This window comes from Chenopodium quinoa, unplaced genomic scaffold, assembly GCF_001683475.1.
Source record: "Chenopodium quinoa cultivar QQ74 unplaced genomic scaffold, ASM168347v1, whole genome shotgun sequence".
Classification (NCBI taxonomy): domain Eukaryota; kingdom Viridiplantae; phylum Streptophyta; class Magnoliopsida; order Caryophyllales; family Amaranthaceae; genus Chenopodium; species Chenopodium quinoa.
In genome coordinates, this window is record NW_018743331.1 from 1,332,707 (window position 1) to 1,355,360 (window position 22,654).

The 22,654-nt window shown below is 32.9% G+C and overlaps 1 protein-coding gene across 2 annotated transcripts; it reads right to left on the bottom strand.

The window, feature by feature from the left end:
* Positions 1–1,114: 1,114 nt before the first annotated feature.
* On the bottom strand, positions 1,115–19,815 carry LOC110737695. Of its 2 annotated transcripts, XM_021918029.1 has the most exons (17): positions 19,675–19,815; positions 19,526–19,589; positions 18,367–18,475; positions 17,358–17,420; positions 16,945–17,048; positions 12,348–12,414; positions 12,160–12,231; positions 8,296–8,457; positions 6,705–6,778; positions 6,510–6,607; positions 6,125–6,232; positions 5,368–5,465; positions 4,718–4,855; positions 4,482–4,529; positions 3,494–3,608; positions 2,051–2,148; positions 1,115–1,456 (listed from the first exon to the last, which is right to left on the bottom strand). In XM_021918029.1, exons 1-17 carry the CDS (start codon positions 19,742–19,744, stop codon positions 1,370–1,372), a joined length of 1,575 nt encoding a protein of 524 aa, XP_021773721.1. In that variant the 5' UTR covers positions 19,745–19,815; the 3' UTR covers positions 1,115–1,369. The 2 variants fall into 2 exon arrangements, with proteins under 2 accessions (XP_021773721.1, XP_021773722.1); XM_021918030.1 differs by lacking the exon at positions 6,125–6,232.
* Positions 19,816–22,654: the final 2,839 nt, after the last annotated feature.

The following is a 22,654-nucleotide window of genomic DNA, read 5'->3' on the forward strand; positions in this document are numbered from 1 at the left end:
CTAGATTTTGATTTAGGGTTTTTTAATTTGGGGTTTTCGCGTGGTTGTTCAGGCAGGGGGAAGGCAGTTAGGGTTCACTAGCGCGGGGAGGGATTCTTAGACGCTAGCGGTGGAGAGGGGAGGGGGTTTCGATTTTGGGGTTTAGGGTGATGGTGGGGTGTCGAGGTCAAGGTTAGGGGCGCCGGCCGGTTGGATGTCAAGGTCAAGGTGGCGCCGGTGCGAGGTTCTAGCCGATTTGGCACCAGACCGCTACTCGGGGGTTTGGCGGGGTCACGATGGCGGCTAGGGTTAGGAAACTCATGGGTGGGTCTTTTATTTTTATTTTTTTATTTTTTGATTATTAATTAAATAAATATTTTTAAATTTATTTAATTTAAATGACAACCAATCATAGATTACCAAGTGGCAAATTAAGGCTTAATGACTAATGGAGTTAACATCTGTTAGTCATTTATGCATTTAGTGACTTTTTTGTGGAACTCATGGGTACATGGTGAATTTGTTTTTTTTTTTGAGTATTTGGTGAATAAAAAAATAAATCAGGTCTATATGGTGAAAAATCTGTTGATAAAATCTACACTTTTAAAAAAAAGTGCTTGCATTAACCATAAAACTAGATTATTGAGTAAAGGAATGTAAAATACATGAACTGTACTCCTTGCCCAACCAACTAATTATCACGGTTTATTTTGCCAAGTCGGTCATCATGCGGGCTAATGCCCAACAGCCTAGGTCAAAACCGGCCGAAACCCTTGCTGGATGTTATTATCTTGCAAGTTATGGAGGAAGAAGTATTTTACAATCTAAGGCCTTGTTTAGTTCAACTTATTTTTACTTATTTCAGAAAAAATAAGATCAGATCAGAAAAAATAAGTTCAGATCAGAACATCGTTTTATATACGGTTTTTTATCGCTAAATATTCTTAATGTCGCAATGAAAAAAATTGTGAAAATTACATATTAAAAAACTACACATTATTACGAATCTAACAAGATCCCACTTGATATATTTTTTCCTTATAGATTATCGTACACTTAAGGTCAAAGTTTGGTCAAATTAGACAATCAGATCAGATCAGACCAATAAAAATAAGGTGAACCAAACAAGGCCTAATGTTCGAAAAGGTAAGGAATTTAATATGAGTGGGAAACAATCCCTGCAACATCAAAATTTCTAAACAGCTTCTCCACAACAAAGGGAATAAACAGCATAACAGCACATACCTACCTATCTACGAATATAGAGCAAAATTTCACAATTTTCGAAAATATTATTTTGCTATTTTTATTACAAACCCTCTCCTAAGACTTCATTTTGTTGTTGCATAAATGAAGTCATAACAAGCACCTTCAATGTGGTGACAGAAATCTAAAATCTTTGATCAGTAGTAACAGTTGGTTGTGCATAACGGTTCTTTTCTGCCAGGAAAGGACCCCGTTTAACAGCCTCCTGCAACTGAAAAATAAAATAAAATACAGGAGTATGCAGGTATGAGTTAATTAGTCCAGGCATTACCCATTTTCATGGAAAAAAAAAAAAAAAAAAACTTTGTATCTGTTTAATTTTATTTACTACCTAAAGCACCGTTACATTTTCATGCAACTTTTTCCTCAACTAAATAACCCAGCCACCCTAATACTCTGTTCTAAGAGAATGTCCAACACATGTACGAAGTATTAGTTTGGTGTTGATAGCGCTAAGCCAACTTCATAGATTGGCAAATATAAGAGCTACGGATTGGCAAATATAAGAGCTACGGAAAGGAATTGGGAAAGAAGAAAGGTGTTAGTCCTGTTAGGTTGTCCTAATACCTAGTGTTAGGAAACAATAAATTTGGAAAAGAAATAGTTTCATCTAGTTGCATATTACTCTGTACATGATGATGCAATATAATTGAAACAATTTATTGATGAGGGTGTCTATGCAAGTGGGAAGATAAAAGATCCTTGAGACACAGAGGGAAGTTCGATTGGAAAGATATGGACACCTTAAAGTGGAGGGTGGAAATCAGTACATGCATACAAATTAACAAGGTGTCAAATATAATACCTTCCCAGATATCGCAGCAAGTGCAGAATCACTCTTAGGGTTTGTATTAGCAAGAGCCTTCTGAATTGCGAAGCAGCAGTTATATTTAGCCTCCATGCCTGCAAAAAAAAGAGAATAATATGATGTCTAGATGATGACGGTAATAGTAATGACGATAAAGAAGGTGATAATATTGATGGTGAGCTGAATGACGACAATCCCATGGCTGTTAAGCAACAAAGAATCATAAAGCTATGTGGTGAACACAAATGAAGACCTTAAACTGTACTGCAAAAGCTTGATGTACTAAGATGCTTCTGAAGAACATTTCTTGACAATTAATCAGGCAAGGCAAAGGCACAATGCACTAATCACTCCACAATACAAAGAGCTTGGATGCATATAATTTCTGGCTTAATGGAACATAGGGGGCATTTGATTTACTCAATTCTGCAATCAGGTATGGGTTAGTAATCAATATATAACACCCTAAAATGCATATCCCAACCCTCCTTAATTCTGTCCTGCTCCCACTCATATTCAAACCACATACCTCAAACCTGGGGGAGGTCGGTTTGAGCAAAGCCTTAGTAATCAATATATAACATCCTAAAATGCATACCCCAACCCTCCTTAATTCTGTCCTGCTCCCACTCAGAATTCAAACCACATACCTCAAACCTAGGGAAGGTCGGTTTGAGCAAAGCCTTGCCTATAGAACCAAGATTTACAATTCACATGCACAGGCCACAACTCTCATCGCCTCCTCTAACCACCACAACTACACTTACCACCACCACCACCACCAGGTTCATCACCCCTTGAATCAGATACGACTGCAGTGAACATGTATGACTTTTCATATCAACCAAATAACTCGAATCAGGTATTGGCATCCCATAAACTTGATACCCAACTTCAATCCCAGATACCGGGGATTAGCCAAACTGGGCTTTAGAGACTTTCGTATACAAATTTACAACTTCCCATCAAATGATCGCAGTGATTAGGGGCTACTCTAAAGAATATACATTAGCTACTTGGAGGCTAACCACCTTGTTAAGTGAAGCATTCCTTTAAAATCACAGGTTCTACTAATGTGTATTGTTAAGCACCATCATGTCAATGTAGGCACAACCGAGGAAATTACGAAATAAATAATCGTCCAACCATAAAGATAAGGAAAACCATGATAACAGCCCGTGAAGTTGAATTAAGAGCTAGGATGACAAGGGGGATATTACATGAGAGCTGTTTCAGGATAATAGAGATTTGAGACCCAATTAAACTACAATTAGAGCCAGATCGAATAAGACCTGATGCTTATCTTATTGCAGATCTTTTAGGAGCACAAAAGATGAAAACGTTTAAAAATAGAGAGAGAGAGAGAAAAAAAAAAAAAAAAAAAAAACAAAAAAAAACAAAAAAAAGGAAAAGGCTGAATATACTATGAGCTGAACAAACCTATTTTAGTGGTTTCCATGTAAGCATCAGTAACTATACTTATGATCTCTTGCCTTGAGCAGACTTCCATCAAGCACCATTGACGACCCACCAAACTGGATATCAACCTATAACCCTGAAAAACAGGCAAAACAATCAAATCAAGGGGTAACAGAATCAAAGCAAAATAGGAGCATATTACCACGATATGCAGAAGTTGAGCAAATACTACGTTACTCGGACTCGGGTACCCATGTCCGACACGGGTATGTGTCCAAGTGTCCGACTCGGCTATTTTGTGAAAAAAATTCTATGATTTTGAACTAAAATGAAGTGTCCAAGTGTCATACCCACGTCCGAGTGTTGAGGGTCCGACACGGGTACTTGAGGTAAAATAAAGAGTCCGAGTAACATAGAGCAGATTGCAGATAAACCATGAAAGTAATTATATTGGTCTCCTACCAAAGTGATTCCCTTGTAAACTTGAATTCCCCCTTTCCCATTTTAATATTCAGCCTTCCTTCAGCACTAGTTATAAGGTCTTTGTCTTTTTAAATAAAAGTGTGCAAAGAAAAAGAGAATGAACGAACTGATTTCCAATAAAATAGTATATTATTTATTTCCTGTTGTAACTAAGTAAGAAAAACAGCAACTTCAAACTATTGTACATCAGGAAGGTGTGGCCTTTTGTTGTTGCTTTAAATTTAAAAGTCATTCATTCATCTATCAAATAGTACATATTCTCTACAAGTAAAAGTGCAAATGAATCCCCTTTAACAGGCCTGGTTATTCACAATTTTTTTCCTGGTTCTCAACAAGTGGATTCAGTTCCAGCTTTAATTCTAAAATGCAAACGATAAACCATCTTCAATGACTAAACAAAACAGGATAAATATAGGTAAATCAGAATTTAGTGGTAACTAAAATACAAGTGTAGCTGAGGTATTGCATGTGTAGGTTTAGAAGGAATATAATTGTAAAGAACCTAAAAGAAGGTTTTTCCACTTACCGCCAAACGCATTTCTGAATCTTGCTGGAGAACTGACAAGAACAGCCCCTGCAAGGAGCAAGGTAAGTAAATCCTTCAATTAGACAACCATTTGAGAACAAGGACACAACTGAATATGAGCATAAAATATTTAGTGCAGAATCGAAATATTTTCCCATACAACTTTGTTTCGTTACCAGCATGGAAGCACCTAGCAGAATATTCTTTTATATAGAAAAGCTCAAGAGATAACTTACTGATGGTGTTAATTTTGAAGTCTTGGACGCGATTTCATAAATCAAGCGACGAAGGATCTCTTCAGCTTCCCCTTTTAGCAATATTCTGTTTTCAGATCTGCTAGCACCAACAATGTCCCCAAAAGCATGAAGTGCAGCCTGTGTTGGACAATATAAAACTATAACCAATAACTCTTACAAAAAGAACTGAAAGATCACTCAACAATAAGAGTCTCAAAGCTGAGAGCATCCAAGAAGAAATTAATTCAATGATGAACAATGGTCCAGCCATTAAGCAAGTAGTGGAATATATTTAGTTTATATCTTTTGACGTATGCTGAGGAGTGATACTTTGACAAGTCAAGCAAGCACTACCCCGTATTAATGACAAGAGTCATGAAACTACAGTAAGTAAATAAAGTTTACATTTTTTTATTGGAACTCGTTGACCAAAAAAAGAACATCTCTTATGCTTTTCCATTTTCCTAAACCCACTTTCCTAAATCTCTCTAACAAAATTTTACTTGCCGCACAAATGTAGATTTAAGCATAAAACAACAGAAACAGATTCCACTTCAATTTAATCTCTGATGAACTATCCAAAATGAAGAAAAAAAAAAAAAAAAACTTCCAGTAACAACACAAAACTTTTGAGGTTGGGAAGTGCTCACCAGCTGCTTACCACCTTTATGCCTGTCAAAAGCAGCTTCACCAAGAAATCTTGCAGCTTCAAGAGATCTTAAGAGTAAAAACTCCGCTCCTGATTTAGCTGAAAACATAAAAAAATGAGAGATAAGATAAAGTTAATATCTTAATTTGGTGTAGGGGCCATATCAAACCTTCCAGTTGTGTCATATGAACAGAATACGTGTGTGTGTGAAGGTTTTAGTAATGGGGATCCTTCAAGCTCGGATGGTCACCACAGAAAGAACAATAATCAATCATAATATTTTTTTCGCAGTTTGCTAATCCAGATAATATATTTCAATGCAATAATTTCAGAGATTATTATTGATAGCAGAGACTATTACGTTCAACACAGATCCCGCAATTCCACATAATGGATGTGGCTATTTATACCAGTTGGTTTGTCACTGATACGCTCTACAATGGCCTAATCTCAATATGTACGTAAACCCAAGCTCAGCTCAACAATCCTATTTATTTTGATTAACAATTTTCAGAGCTGTTCATCAAATACAAATTACAAAGTCAGCATGGAAAGGAAAATTTAAAGCATGGTATAAAACAGGCCAGGCAATGATTAATTGATTAGTCTGTTTCAAATAGGCCTACAAGTCAATCGCGAGCAGCAGAAATATTTATCTGAATGTCTTATCATTCTTTCGAAACCAAAGCACAGTTAAATCCAAATAACTGCTGAATTGCCAAGAATGTGAGCCACATAAAATTGACAAGCTACTTTACATGAGCTGATTAGACCAATTGTTTCAATCGCTGATTCACATTCATTGTCATCTATGGTTTCAGGTAAAGTGAGCCTCCCGATAATATCTGACAAAATTGCAAGAACACCTGAACAAGCAAAAACAAAATCAGTAAGAAGAAGATGCTTGAAGAAAACCAGCCTGCATCTCTCTCCCATCCTCTTTTTACTTCTGGTAGTTATGAATCACGATGCTGGAATTTGAATCACATGGGTTATGTCCTACCAACATATGCCTGAAAGAGTTCTAGACATGTACACAACATGTTGCACTTCTCAACATGCATAGAAAGTAGTCACCATTTAAATAAGCATCACAATTCACAACTGAATAAAAACACATGAAGGAACAGGAAGAAGCCTCACTGGTTTCATCAATGAACGTAAATATGTTTTCTCTGGAAAGCATTCTTCCACTGATCACCATTGCTCTTGATCTTAACATTGACTCCAAAGAAGCATTTCTGTAAAATTAAAAAAGAAAAAAATATATAAAATAAAATTAATACAACTTTATAAAATAATTATATAAAAAAAAGAAAAAGCTCTCTCACTGATTACCTTATAATACTGCCAAGAAGTTGAAGAAGACTGGTTTTGGGCAAGAATTCTGATGCATGTTCACTTTCTGCCATCTTCAAACATCAAATTCAAAAAGAACAAATCAATAAAAGAGGGAACCTTTTGCTAAAAACTTAATATAAGTGACAAATGAGAGAGGAAAATTAGAAGCTCCAAGCAGTAATTTACAGGGAAGAAAAGCTGAAGCTTCAAGTGAAGATGTAAAAATCATTACTTGACCTTAACTACCAGCGGCAAGTTAATTACAGCATTATATGACAAATGATACAAAAATATGATTAAGGGAGTGCTTTTACATCATTAAGATGCCACAATACCGTCGCACATATACAAAATGAGGGAAGGACCTTAAGCTACCATGAAGCAATTTATCTACAAAATCAAGGAACGACGGGTGTTTCTCAGTGACTTAAAATTCTCAAGCTATACAAAATTCTCAAAATCAAGGGGAAGCATCTCCGTTAGTTTCTTTCTCTCCAGAAGCACCACCGAATTGCCAATGGAGCACATCTTCCACACCTCAACAAGATAAATCTTTCTTCATTCTTTTTCCCAAGCTACTAGAACATCTTTGACAGTACAAGACTGAACCCAACTCACCAAAACAAGGCTATAGATGAGAGCCAAAGAGAAAGGACACAAGGACCAAAGAGAGAGGACCCTATGGTTTGCAATGTAAAACTTCCATCTTAAAGAACAGATTTAGCTGGGATCTTCTCTTTGACTGCCATCCATTGAAAAATAATGAGTTATTGCCTTCCATGGAAGGGAAGAGTACCATGGACAGATTTCTTTCAAGGAATCTACAGAACCTTTTAATAGAAAAGGATACTCTCAAATAGCATTGTATTGGAAAAATTCATGGGTAGATATGCGGACTTGAACAGTTGAACAATCTTAAATGCAAAGGATTGATGCTTTCTATGATGTATTTCACATATTAGGGACAGAAACGTGCCAAACACAATTGCAATATGAGAATCTGAAAGGATAAACAGTTTTTATATTTAAGTCAATCGCATAGCCCCTTCCTAAGTATAAATACAATATGTAAAACAAATGCCTCTATTGAATACCAAATTAAAGCTGCATTTCCCACTAAAGGTTTCTACTTAATAATATCTAATAATAACAGCAGAAACAACCTATGAATCTCTGATAAGGGATGGTTTAAAGACATACACAATTAAACGTCAGAGTTAATAAGAAACCAATAAATTATGTTGCTACATTAGAAAAACAATGCCATGTTCTAGGGCAGCATATGCTTAAACTACGCATCCTGTATCAATTGGGGCTACAATCTAATATTAAGATAAAACTTTTCCATGCAAAAGGTCCTGATCCTGTTGGCATGTAGAGAAGAAAAAAAGAAAAAAAAAAAACAGGTTCATAACCCTTTTAGGTGTCAAGTGTAAGCAGAAGTTACTACACATAAGTTTGTAATCTTCTCAACCAGTTGTTGTGGCTGCATAAGCACATATGTGACATGTATTCTGTAAATCAAGCATATCATGCATACCAACAAATAAACATAAAAGAGTGGGGTAAAATCAGATCATATAAGCACCTCAAATAAGAGCTCCAGAGCATTTAGTGTTGCAAGTGTGTCTTCAGTTTTCCTCACTTCCGCCTCTATTAAACCAAGTAAATTCAAGCTAGCAATTACTTCTGCGACAGCGCGAGAGACTGAGAACAGCTTCACTATTAAAGAAAGAATTCGTACACGCCCCTGGCACATGAATAGTGTATAAATTGATGGAAACAATTCAAAATATTACAGCTCTCTGATTAAGTAGCATAAAAAATAAATAATAAAATGGACATGGAAATGGAAATGGAAATGGGAACAGATAAGTGTCAATTCTCAATTATTAGGATGCAAGGAAACATCGATTAAAAATTAACAAAATTTATATACATTTTCCCTTAGAGAATTTACAGATAAAATTTATCAACAAATAAATAAATACACTTTGAGATTTATCCTAGGCTAATGTCTTAGTTTTGGACAAAATCAGGAAAAGGAAGGAATAAATTTGCAAATGAGTGCAAATTTTGCAAAGCTGAAAGATTATTTTGGCATATGATACCAACATATAAAGGTTTGTTTCAAATGTAGGCATAAAGTTTATACTAGTGATATCTGGAATAAAAAGTCTGTAATTAACTTCAAAATTTACTAATTAGCACATTAAGAAAAAGTTGCTTGAACCTAATGTATTTTTAAAATCTAATAATTACTGAACACCACCAAATAGTAGATAGAACAGCTTACTTGCTAGGATCCAGCTTGCTTTTTTCATAATATTGACACTTTACTAAACCCCTTCTATACACTCCAAAAATATTCAAAACACAGCTACTACTTTCAGTCACTGCTTCTGATGTTATTCAATTTAAGGGTTCTTTAAACCTGTCCTTCACTTGAACAAAGCAAAATTTCCAGAGTTCACTCTCCAATTCAACACATATCCAACTTCATTTCAGTGAGATATTTCAATAACAACTGACTCAAGAGCATTAGCTTATGTCATAATATAGTTTTAGTTATTTTTTGTAAGCTTATATATCATCTTAGCATTAGGCCATTAGCTTAATTTGACAAGTTGGCATGATCATGGATGTTAACACACTCACTCGTAAACAAGTCCCCATGGATAGATACATGATTATGTAGTATAACAGACTCATGCTGCAACAATAGATATGAAAAAAACAATTCATTTTGGGAAAAAACTTTCCAAAAATAGAAGGCAAAATTGGCCACAACAACACTAAATATAGCCAAGGTGCCACCAGTAGCACAACCTAATAAGGATGCACCCAACAGCACTATCTACATAAATGACACTGGAGAATTAAGATTCCACCAGAGTACGTGAGTCTTTAATACTAGATGCCTTCCAAATCCCACCATTAACGATTTTAAGGTTGAATTGAACTTAAATTTACACCATCAGCTAATAAATTAAAACCTATTGATTAAGAACATTACAGAAACTTTTATTGAAATTGTAACTAAAAAAATTGGTAAAAATTGTTTAAAATGAAGAATAGGTTAAGTGAATGAGTTGATAAATATAACATTTTGAAGAAAATATTGATCTTTTCATGCGCAAAATGTTTACTTGACAGAGTTTGTTAATGGTAAAGGTTTGGTTGGGTCGTTGACTTTTTGTCATACCTTTGATGGTTGCTCAAAATTCTTTGAGAACAGATAGATAATATATGGATTCTTGTCACATATGTGTTTCAATCTTCAAATATTAAAGGGGCTTTTGGGTTGCTTTATTTTGTTAGCTGAAAGTGGTGTTTGTGGTTGTCTTCCATGGAGGCTGAATAGAAGATGAACTTAAAGAGACAGAATGATAACCTTTTATTTTAGAAGTCCCAAATCTTATGCAGGGAAATGTTTATGAGTTGCAAATTACATTAAGTTTAGCTAATTATCATAATCAACAAGATTGAGAAAAAACATGTGAAAAGCAATTTTTTTACAAAAAGAAAAATAATTATCATAATCAACAAGATTGGAGGTCTAGAGGAGTTGAGACAATGGAAAAGTGTTTTTTTAAAAAAAAGAAAAATAATTAAATACTTACCTCCGTTTTTTTAGTTGACACGTATTCTTTTTTAGGAAGTTTATTTTTCATTGACACGTTTCCATTTTAGGTAAGTTTTATACCTTGCATTTATTAGTGTACCACTTGCTTTATCATTCTATCTCCTCTTCTTAATATGTGTGCCTAAATTGAACGTGTCAACTAAATAGAAACGAAGGAAGTATTAAAGATTCACTAAATTCCAACGAACCATTGTTCTTCAACGTCATGTATTTCACTCCTTTCGCCCTTGTCCACAGGTTGCGGCTGCTGGTGCACCCGCATTAGGTTGTGCTGTTGCACTCAGCCATAATTAGTGTCGTTGCGGCAAATTTTGTGAATGTAAAGTTCAAAGACTCTTACATTATTTGTTGTACATCAGAATATCTTCTGAAATGAATCGTGGAAGGAATCCACTATGAAGAAGTTTAAGGAGTTACAAAGAAAACTTTGAGCTCATATTGGTCATGGGTTGAGATATAAAATAGAACCCTGTGAGATATATTTCCTTCTTGTTCTTGAATCTTAAAGGTTCGTTTCTCATATTAAACTTATGATCCATATGAGCTCAAAACTTTACAGATAGGAATATATCAATGCCTCTTTCAGCAAAGAAATTCAGGATGACTCTTTTACGTAATTTGCATTAGATAATATTTATATTTAAATCAGTAGGACAAATGGTGTATTTGGAATTGGATATAAGAGTTCTCATCAAGTTAGTGGTACTAATAATTAGTGGGGTCATCTTTTTTCAAGTGATAGAATCAAGATCTTGTTTGAAGCCTTAATTTTAATGCAGATTTTTCACGAGATAGAGCATAGAATCCCCAAGAGTTGAACCATCTAACTCTGATTTTTGGCTACTTTTATTTATTTATTCCTTTCTCATATATAAATTTATATTTAGCGTATAATAATCAAACCCCAAATTACCAGTGACGTCGTCTTGATAAGTGTACCTTAATGGTTTTAAATGAAATTTTCAAGATATTGGAGTAGAACTCCTTGACAGGAACCACACAGCTTTCTCATATATACACTCTAAGAAAGCTTTTAGCATATACGATAATAAAGCACCATATTTTAGCATGATCCTTAGAAGTATGAAATTCCCAATATCTCTACCCATGGTGTCCTCAATATGCATAGTTTAGCTATGCATAGTTCTTTGATTTATGTCTAGGCCATAAATTGAATTCTTTATATTATTTTTTTCAATCATCAATAGAGCCACTCTTGGTGCCATTGTCTATATATGAGAAGGTTAGATCCTGCCAATTATAAGGAAGATAATTACTCAATGTGGCAAGTAAGACTGACTGAGGTACTCACCCACAAAGTTGCCTTCTGATAAAACTCCCTTCACCCCACAACAAAACTTCTCATTTCTCTATAAATAATTTTCCCACAAAATACTTCCCATTTCTCTTGACTTGGGTGTACATAATATAATGATATGTTACTTTTCCTCTATTTCTTTACATTCATCTTCTCTCTACTTCTTTAAAGCATTACAGCCTCCACTTTCTCTCACTACAACTGAATTAAATAGAAAATTCCCTTTTTTTTTTTTTTTTGGTTCACTTATATTTAACAAAAGCCCACCATAAACACTCCCCTAAAACTATGTGCCCAAGAGAATGGAAAGTCTTTTTGTTGGATAAGTAATTTACACGATACAATTTTTTCTATATATATATATATATACTAACAATAAACAAAGAGTAATAAGGTGGAAAGCATTTGGTTTTACTAAAGGAAAACATTATAATATACACTCTGTCGAATGATCAAAGAGTAAAAAAGTAAAATAATAGCTTTATTACCAGTGAAGAACATTTGGCAGCCAGATGCTTAAGGTCTGTTGCTTCACTGCTCTCAGCTGGAAATATAGTGGCCTATATGGTACTTCTTGGTTAATACAACAGTTCATATGATAAATGATAAAACACAATACAATACCCATACATTATAGTTATTATAAGCTAAAATGAACTTATAGTCAATTTCTTACAATTCCTTCTGAAGAAGAAGCAATACTCTTAATAGCATCCATCGAAGCAGCTGCCACACGTTCATCACTGAAGATCACAAAAGAGAAAGTATGTTGAATGAAACAGTGCAATGTCTTTATATCTGTAAGAGTTTAGTTTCTAAAAAAAGGTAGGGTTTGAGAGAGCTCTCTCACTTCAGATTATCATAACATAGTGGTCTTACAAAGGACTAATCCTTAATTTTTCTTATAAAATATTACCTTTGTTTTGGAAATGTAACACTATTTCCTTTTGGCTAGGGATGGAAATTAAGTCCGGATCCAACCCTAGTCTAATTGAAGAAAAAAACCCGAGCCGAATCCGAGAAATAATTATCCGACTCCAACTTGTAATGTACTTATATATTTTTTATTATTCATCTTATGGATTTATAGGTCTTTGACCTTGATTGAATATACATTTGGATGCTATTGAATTGGGTCAAAATAAAATTGAAAGTCGGAGTCGGATGGTGGGATTTTTAGTCAGATTTTGCATTATCTGATCCGAATCCAACGACCCGTTGTCATTCCTACTTTTGGCACAAGAGAGGGAAATTAAAAAGCATGTAAAATGGTGCAACTATTATGATTTTGTAAAGCACATGGGTGATAGGGTACTTTAATGTTTTGGGCGGAATAAATAAGGTAATTTTAGACATGTCAACCAAAAAAAGGTTAACCAAATAAAGAGATGGTGCAATTACTATGATAAGTACTTGTATATGTTTTAAGGATGGGGTTCGAACTATTAAAATAGTCTTGTTTTAGGGAAATGATGCATCTATTATAATAGTTTTGTTTTAGGGAAATGATGAAATTATTCCGAAACAGAGGAAGTACAAGTTAGGAATTAAAATTCATTGATGCTTTCAATCAAAGAATGAGTAAAAGGAGAAGTGAAAAAGGTGAATAGAATATAGAATATGAGGCCATCTAACAACAAGCGAAAAGCAAAAGAAGTACTCCTCCTAAATTGCCCATCATTATGGGAGATAGTTTTGAATAAAGAACAAAAAAATATTAGCAAGCTGTAATAAAGAGCCTCTACTACAGCAATATAGTAGGCTTAGCAGCATCCATTAACAACAACTATATTGTGAAGCATAAAGCACTCAAAATTATTAACATGGCGTCATGAGTCTCATGGCAGCTCCAGAACCTATTCATCTTCTCCCACATCAAAATATATCAGGTACAAACTCAGACATAGGCCTCGAAATTACAGGTTAGCTACACCAAGCAATATCATTCAAGCAAACAACAAAAAGAACAATCTCAACACAATCATGCTTCTCACCAGATCATTAAGTTAAAAATTTAGATTTAAGGTCACTAAGTTTTATTGATATTATTTGTTTTTACAAAAACTATAAGGCAAGATTCAAATTTAACAAACACATAACAATAGAATTAAATAAAATAAATTGAATCAATAGAACTTCTGATTTGCAAAGCTACTATCAATGCAAGTTGAGCATTCTCCATCCCCTATTTCATATCACTTAGTTTAACAGACTTCTTCGGTATATCGTTTTGTTATAGCAGTGGTTTCATATTATTGTATTCTAAGGATTAACTTCTTTTTCGATCTCACATAAATCTTTACCAAAGAAACAATTTGCTTTATACAAAACTAAAATAACAAAAAATTTAATAAATTAAAGGAAAATGGTCATAAATAGCAAAAAATTTCGAAGAAATTTGAATATTTCCGGCTAATGGAGCCTAATTTTCATAAACCTTATAAAGAAAAAAGAGAGGAAAGGGCTCTAAAACCCTGATTTAAGTGTTAATTAAAAGAGATTTATCATAAAGAAAATTTGTGTGTGCTACGTCATTTTGTGACAAAAAAATTGACAATAATATTAGGGTGAGATATATGAAACAACCTTGTAAACCTTAAGACACCCAAAATGGAACGATTTTGTAATCCTCATGCACCCAAAGTGGAATTGTCAAAACCTCTGTTTATGGTTTTTATTCTTTTTTTGTTTTTTGTTCCACTCACTCTTTGTTTATAGTTGTATGTTTCTTTTTATTTTTATTCTACTTTCTTTACTTTATTCCATTTTTGGCACATTATTTTACCAATATACCCCTCTTCCACAATATTTACACATTTCCACACTATATCTCTTACTTAATCTTATGCTCACCTATCTTTTTGAACTCTCTACTTCACTTTATCTTAAACCCACACACATTTCTACATACCCTCTCTTACTTTTTCTTACACCCACCCATCTTTTTCAAAGCTTTCTGAAACAACACATCCACAGTAAGTGGTCAAAGAAAAAAAAACTTTTGTTTGTTTCATGTTGAAATTTCAACTCAAAGAGAGAATAAACTTAATCTTGAAATTCTTGTATTTAATGAATATAAGCAAAAACATATTGATGTGGAATTTTGTTTAGTTTGTCTCACTGTGTAGTTTCAAAATAGAAACTGTTTATAATTTTTATAATACTGATGATCAAATGTGTACACTAAAAAAAAAAAGGTCAAACAAAAAGGATTTTCTTATGTTAATTGAATAATTAAAGAGTATTGAAAATTTAAAAAGAGTATGCACTAGTGGTACAAGTAGCTACAAATATCATATGGTACTTGAAAGACATAACTATTAGAGATAAAAAAAAAAAAAAAATTAGTATTAGAATTGATTGGAGCTTAATAAAATGTCTAATACTTACTCCATTTCTAATTAGATGACACATTTAATTTAGACACACATATTTAGAGAAGTGAGATAAACGTGTGAAAGACAATAATACCCCTACTTAACCTCCCCTTTCCTTCCTCCATCTACTGACCAGCCTTGTGAGCCACCATCAGCGCGTCCCACCTATATCAATGAATTCTACTCCACCACCACCACCTTGATGTACTTTTTCGGCACCACCCTCACATTCGTCACCATCTTCATCACATAAAGCCCACAAAATTACTCAACCTTAATAAATAAATAAAGATCCAAAAGCATTCACAACCCCAAGTCCCAACCATCAATTCGTCACTGCTACTACCTTAAAATCTCAAATAGAAAAAGTAGACAACGACAAAGGATGAAAAAATTGATGTTGCAATCAATGTTTCGGTAATTTAATTTTTAAAAAAAAAGGAAAAAAAAAATCTATATCTATACTTTGTCATGCCGGAATGAAATTACTAGTCCTACCAACTAGTGGTGATGGTGGTGATGACAAGGGTTCTACTGTGGTGATGGTGGTGATGACAAGGGTTCTATAGTGTTGAGGCAAAAGAGGAGGTTATATCCAGCGGTGATGGTTTGGTATGATGCAGTGGAGGGAGGTGAGAGAAAGAGGTGACAACTAACGAGTAGTGGTGGTGGTGGTGGTGAGGAATGAGGTGCTATGTGGGTGGTCTGTTTATGGGTCAGGTGTGAGAGAGGAGAGAGATTAGTCTAATATGAGGGAGGAGAGAGACTAAGAATAAGGGTACAATTGACCATTCACAATAGAAAATATGCCTAAAATAGAAACATGTCAGCTAAAAAAAAAAACTTCCCAAAACGGAATATGTCAACTAAAAAATAGTATTTAATATAATAATATTCCATATTAATATATAGGAACTTGATTAAAAATTGTTAGACCAAATTAAAACTTACTGGACTGAATTAAACTAATTGGAATTTAAATGACTTGATAGGAACTTCTCAAAACTTATAAAACTTATTAGACCCGAAACTTTTTTTTAAGCTAAGAAAAAAGCACCCTTAATAATACTTGATATTATTTGAGGAGAATATAAAACCGTATTATTGTAAACAATAACGAGAAGCTAGAGTCTTCCATGTCTAGGGATTTAAGTTATAGCCACTGGTGCAATGATACCAAGGTAACCAAAAAAAGGTATAGCCACATAGCTCAATAATTACAACAAAAGTTCAGTGACAACAAATAATACCAAGTAATTCCCTTAGTGTCCTTAAATTCCCTGCTTAAAGCTGGAGATGATTTCCGATTCATAGACATGAGGGAGTCATATCAGAAAAATAGCTACTTGGTTACCCACTATCAACTATATTAAGATGCACAAAATATTTTCAAAACCAGGATTAGCAATCTCCAGTTTAAGCAAACTACTACTAAGCTCAGTGTAAATGAAGAAGGTACCATAATAACATTAAGGAAACACTAATCTCTATGACAAAACATGATAAGATAAGATGGGAACAACTATGCCAAGTGGACTAGCAATTCAGAAAATAACACTTTCCCAGTGAGCATAGGTTTCTAGGTTACCCCTTTTAACTCCATGATTAAACATGTTTTCTTTCAAATTAAACGAGTTAGAGTTACTCAGTTACTCAGTCACACCTCACGAGTCTATGGATTCCTAACTTTGGAAATTAACCAAGCCTTTTCTGCGCATGCAAATAACTTTGCACATATAGCTAGAGCATAAAACTAATATCATCCATATCATTTTGGCTACATCTAATCTAATCTATAAGTATATTTTTCACACATCTCAGCATAAATGAGAAAATTTCCAACATAGAAATACAGGTGGCAATAACAATTGCGATAACCATATATAGATAGCTTACCCATTAACAAGGCAATGAAGTAGCAGGGGATATATATTGTATGTAATTATCAACTGAGATGGGTGGACAGATTTGTCACTTAAATCCTCAAAAAGAAAAGAGACCTGCATCAAAATCGAGGAGCGACATTCATTGATAGAAAAAGTATACTTGAAATAAAAACAATTCCTAAGAAAATATAGACACCACCACAGAGATAAAGATTATAAATAAAAGATTATATATTAGTGCCAAAGTTATTCCAATTTTTTCAAAATTTTATCCTGCAAACACAGAAAACACAAGCTAGTTCCAAAATTTTGTTTTCCACATATACTAACAGTCACAGACAGCACCCAAACAGAAAAAAAGTCTGCTTTAGAATTGAATAAAAAATAGAAGGGAGGGGGGAGGGGAAGTGGAGGTTTACATACTATTTTGCAAGTCAAACATCTAACTGCTTCAGAATCTGCTTGTAGACCGACTTGCAAGAAAGACTGCAGTAAAAGGAGCCATATTAAGTTTAAATAAGGATGCCTAAAGAGATATTAAGTACAAAAAATACCAAGCAATGAATCAAATATAACAAAAACAGCTTGAGCTTATCACATGATCAAGTTCTAAGATCAATGATGAAGAAAAGAGTCATGGATAATTCACACTAATTTTGTAGTTCCAAACAAGTAACAGGTAACAAAATTAAGGAAGAACTTTGTGTCTAGAAAAGCCACGGGTTTTTCTTTGAATGCCTAGTTCACATAGTAATTTTCCAAGGGGGGATTTGTATCTATCCCGGTATCACCTCAATTTACCATAATTTCTTCAGATATATAAGCGGATTTTTGTAAAGACGGGTAGGGAGCCCCCCTTCCCCCCTTTAAGCCTTCATCTCAACTGTATAGTCCTAGTGATGTTAACAGGCCTGAGTTAAAAAAAAGTGGGCTGGTCCCACCAAGGTTTGGTAAGAAGAATGCTCCCCAAAAAAAAAATTCCAAAAAAAATTGCACTAATACTTGCCAGTTGCCACAAGAGATAAACTTGAATTACTCAAGCCTACACTTAGTTAAAAGAACTTAATCTCTCCTTAGGAGGAATATCCAAGTGAATTAAAAACAGTTAAAATGAAACCAAAGCCTGAAAAATGGAAGAAAATGCACAATGCCACTTTTCCAAGGCTTCGATTTACTTTTTGAAGTGCCAAGTACCCAAATTCTTGTTGCTTCTTTCTCTGCATTACCAAAATATCTTGTTGGTCCATTTTTGCTTTATATAAGGAGTGTGGCTATTCCTGCTAGCGAGGCCTGAAGCCCTAGCAGATCCTCTCAAGGGTTGGCAACAAGAATCAAGTCTAAATTTCTATATTTAACTTGTAATTGTAAAAAATTCCCTACAAAGTTGGGAAGTCCTGTTGCATGCACATGATAATTTTTAATGCACACATACCATATATTGCGGGATGAGAGAGGAGCCATATTTTGTTCTAAATATTCTTTCTAGACAATTAACCAAGACATTTTCCAATCCAGGCACCTCTGCTTTAGTCTGCAAGGCACTGCATTGAGACGGAAATAATATTAATGAGCCTTCATGGAAAAGCTATTGCCCCCATCAGAAGAATAGGTCAATAAGATCATTATATAGAAACATAATATCGACTCCAGTTCATCTAAAGGATCAAGTGTCTTTCATCACCACCATTTTGACAAGTAAAAAATGTACGGTTGCTTAAACAATTCAATTTGGACACCTTAGGTCAAATTTAATATTCAACCTATACAGAAACACATACATACATACACACTCATATACCCTACAGCATATACTAATCTTAATCACAAGTTCCACCCTTCATTCAAATCACCTACATCCTCTCGATGGCTTTAAGAATTTATATATGACTAATTCAATATTACTTTCCTTATACCCCCTCAGTCCTCACCTTAAGCTCCAAAATCATACCAAATATTGTAGTGATAAAATTCGTCAAAGCAACTTTCAATAATCAGCTCAACATGCTATTCTTCTCACAACTCTAAAAGGAAAAAAAAGAGGGGAAAACTTAAAAAATCAGCTGTTACCAGGCCAACATCAATTAAGAGTTATCCCTCCATAACTCCATTCAAAGTTAAGCTTATATGATCTATTGACACGAGCATCAATATTTACACCATCATTCTCTCAAATCGTTAGCATTCAACAAAACCAAAAAAATGAACACTTACATAAAAAAAGTAAAGTACTTTTTCAAAACAAACCTAACAATGGTATTTTTCATCACATTGTAAAACATAATAATATTCATTAACAAATTTATTGATCCAAAGAGCCAATACATAAACTAAAACTAAAAAATCCAAAGAGCCAATACATAATTCTACCCTCTTCTGATTTTTAATTTTTTAAAGCATAATTGATTGATTGCCAAGAATTTTCAATAAACTTATCACAAATAAGTAAATAAGCAAATTTCATATCACTAATTATTAATTATACTCCAAACACATGTATATAACCAAAGAATTAAGAATTAAAAAAGAAAAAAAATCACCCAAAAATCGATAAATTAAGAAAAGGAAAAAGGAATTTAGTTATTAATTCTTACTTAATGATGAATGGAAGAGAAAAACGATCAAGAAATTCCTTCACTGAAGCTTCATTGAGTATACCTGCATTCAAATTTCGAAATTTTTAATTAGACGCAAAAAATAAACAAAATAATTTAGGAGCAAAATCATAGAAAGCAGAAATTACCAGGATAAAAGGCGAAATCAGTAGCTGCTTCAAGAAGTTGGTTTGTTTCTGCTGCTGAAAGTTCCTTCATTGTTGCACAAGTTAGAGGAGAGAAAAACTGGGGTTCGAAAGAAAGTTTTAGAAAAAAAACGTTGGGTTGCGGTGGAAGAAAAGGTTAAGGCTGGAGTGACAACCCTGACACGTGACACTTAGTTAGGAGTGACTTGACACGTGCTATAGGGAGATGGCTTTGGCCTTCTTTGTATGGTTTGAGAGTTAGTCACTTCGGTTTAAGTTAAAGTTAATAAGGTAACTCCAGTTTTTCGTAAGCGTCGAGTTACGGAAGCGACAAATAAATATTATTATGACACATATAATGTTAAGTAAGCAAATTTTAGATAGATTTTTGTAAGAAAAAAATGTTGTATAATGTTTTATTATCGATATATTTCATATATATATATATATAATTAACTTTTGATAAATATCTTATAACTCAGTATTATTTCTATCGTAAAATTCGTTTTAAAAAGTTCTATAAAATGAGATTCATTAATATTTAAAAAAATAAAAAAATCATGAAAAATAAGTTTTAATCAAAAAAATAACTTTAGTTTAATAAAAATACTTTCAAAAAAATTTAAGTTAGTAATAACAAAGATATCTATTTACAAATAAAATTACAAAAAGTACACTATTATATAAATAAGTTACTCTCTCCGTTTTTAAATACTTGCTCATTTTCTCTATGCGCGGAGTTTTAGGAGAAATTGGAGAAAATAATAAAATATTGAGGTAATGGGATAGGTGAAAGAATAAGAAATTATAAAAAGCAAAAGTAGTTGAGAGAATTGAAAAAGAGCTAGAGAATATGAAATTAATAAAATATGATTTATGTTGGGTTCACTAGTTGTGATAAATGAATTAAATCTTGTAAAAGCTTTCTAAATAAGGAAATGGAGCAAGTATTTAAAAACGGCCGGGAATGGAAAGTGGAGCATTTATTTAAAAACGAAGGTAGCATTTTATTTACATTATCAAAAGGGATTATATGATCGTATTTAACATTCAAGCCAAAAAGTTTAGGACAATCCGGGCATCGCCCGGTGGGCACAAAACTAGTCACTAATAAAAAAAGACGGTTCCAGCATACATGTCACGAGACAGCGACACTTGGCATTCCAGTTTTTTTTTTTTTTTTTTTGCCAAGTGTCGAGTCACGTAGGCGACAAATAGATATTATTGTGACACAAATGATGCTAAGTAAGGGAATTTTGGATAAATTTTTTGAAGATAAAAATGTTGTATAGTGTTTTATTATCGATATACTTTAAATATTTCATATATAATAAAAAAATTAATCATAAGTTTTAATAAATATCCTATAACTCGGTAGTACTATTTCCATCATAAAATTCGTTTTAAAAAGTCCTTTAAAATAAGATCCATTTATAATATATTTTTTAAGAAAATAATAAAAATCACTAAAAATAATTTTTAACCAGAAAAGAATAATTTTAGTTTGGTAAAAATACTTTCAGTTCATTAGAAATAATTTAAGTGCAATACAAAAATTTCAAGTTAATAATAACATCGATATCTATTTACAAATAAAACTACAAAAGGTATACTATTACATAAATAAGCAATATGATATCGTATGTTTAAATATTTTGCAATATCAAAAGGGAATGTGAGATTGTATTTAACATTTAAGCAAAAAGTTTATACTAAAATTTTATCAACAATCCGGATATTGCCCGGACACAAAACTAGATATTATTCTTTATATTATTGTGATACAAATGATGCTAAGTAAGCGAATTTTGGATATATTTATTAAGACAAAAATGTTGTATAGAGTTTTATTATCGATATACTTCTAATATTTCATATATACAAAATTAATCATAATTTTTAATAAATGTCCTACAACTCGGTTCTATTTTCATCATAAAATTCATTTTAAATAGTTCTTTAAAATAAGATCCATTTACAATATATTTAATTTATTTAAAATATAATAGGGCGAGAATCAGTATAAATAAGTTTTAATCAGTAAAAATAATTTTATTTTGGTTAAAAGACTTTCAGTTTAGTAAAAATAATTTAAGTTCAATAATAATAACATAGATTTTTATTTACAAACAAAATTACAAAAAATACACTACTATATAAATAAGTGATATGATATCATATGTCCGTATTTTACATTCAAGCCAAAAATTTAATCGTAAAATTTTATCAACAACCTGGGCACGGAAACAAAACTTGTAACTAATATATAAAGTCGTACAATTAGCCAAGGCATGAGACAACGACAATTGACATTTCAATTTTCGTTGTCACGCCACATAGACAACAATTAATTATTAGTATGACACATAGGATTTATTTGAATACTAGTTTTGTGCCCCGTGCGATGCTCAACTTGTTTATTGAATTCTAAGAAATTTTTAATTTATACTTCGTCAAATTTTTAAAATATATCATTGATCCAAAATTAGTTAGGAATTGATGTGCTTTTGTAACGTTTTAAACTATGTAGTAGGCATATAATGACTAATAATAATGTTGGTGAAAGTAGTCGATTAAATGCATAAAAAAAATAAATAAATAAAAAATAACAAAGTAAGCATGAAATATTAGAAATTTCTAAAAATTAGAAAAATAAATTAAATAAAAAATTGTTCAAATCCCGATGTGGAGAAGTAATTGTGTATCTATTCTTTTACTAAAAATAATCATTATGGTTTTATCTACGGCCGATGGTAGTATGTATTACCAAGATTTAGTCTACAATTATATCTTAAATGTTCCAATAACAAGTTTTCAAAGGCAATAATGAGTGTCCAGAAATATCAGGAGGCAACCTGTTAATCAACCCCATATGATGATGATAAAGAAGAATAGATCAATATATATAGTTACCTCATATTGTTGGTTCACTTGAAGATGAAACTTCACCTACGGGGCTTAATTTGACAAGAAAACCGGTTTC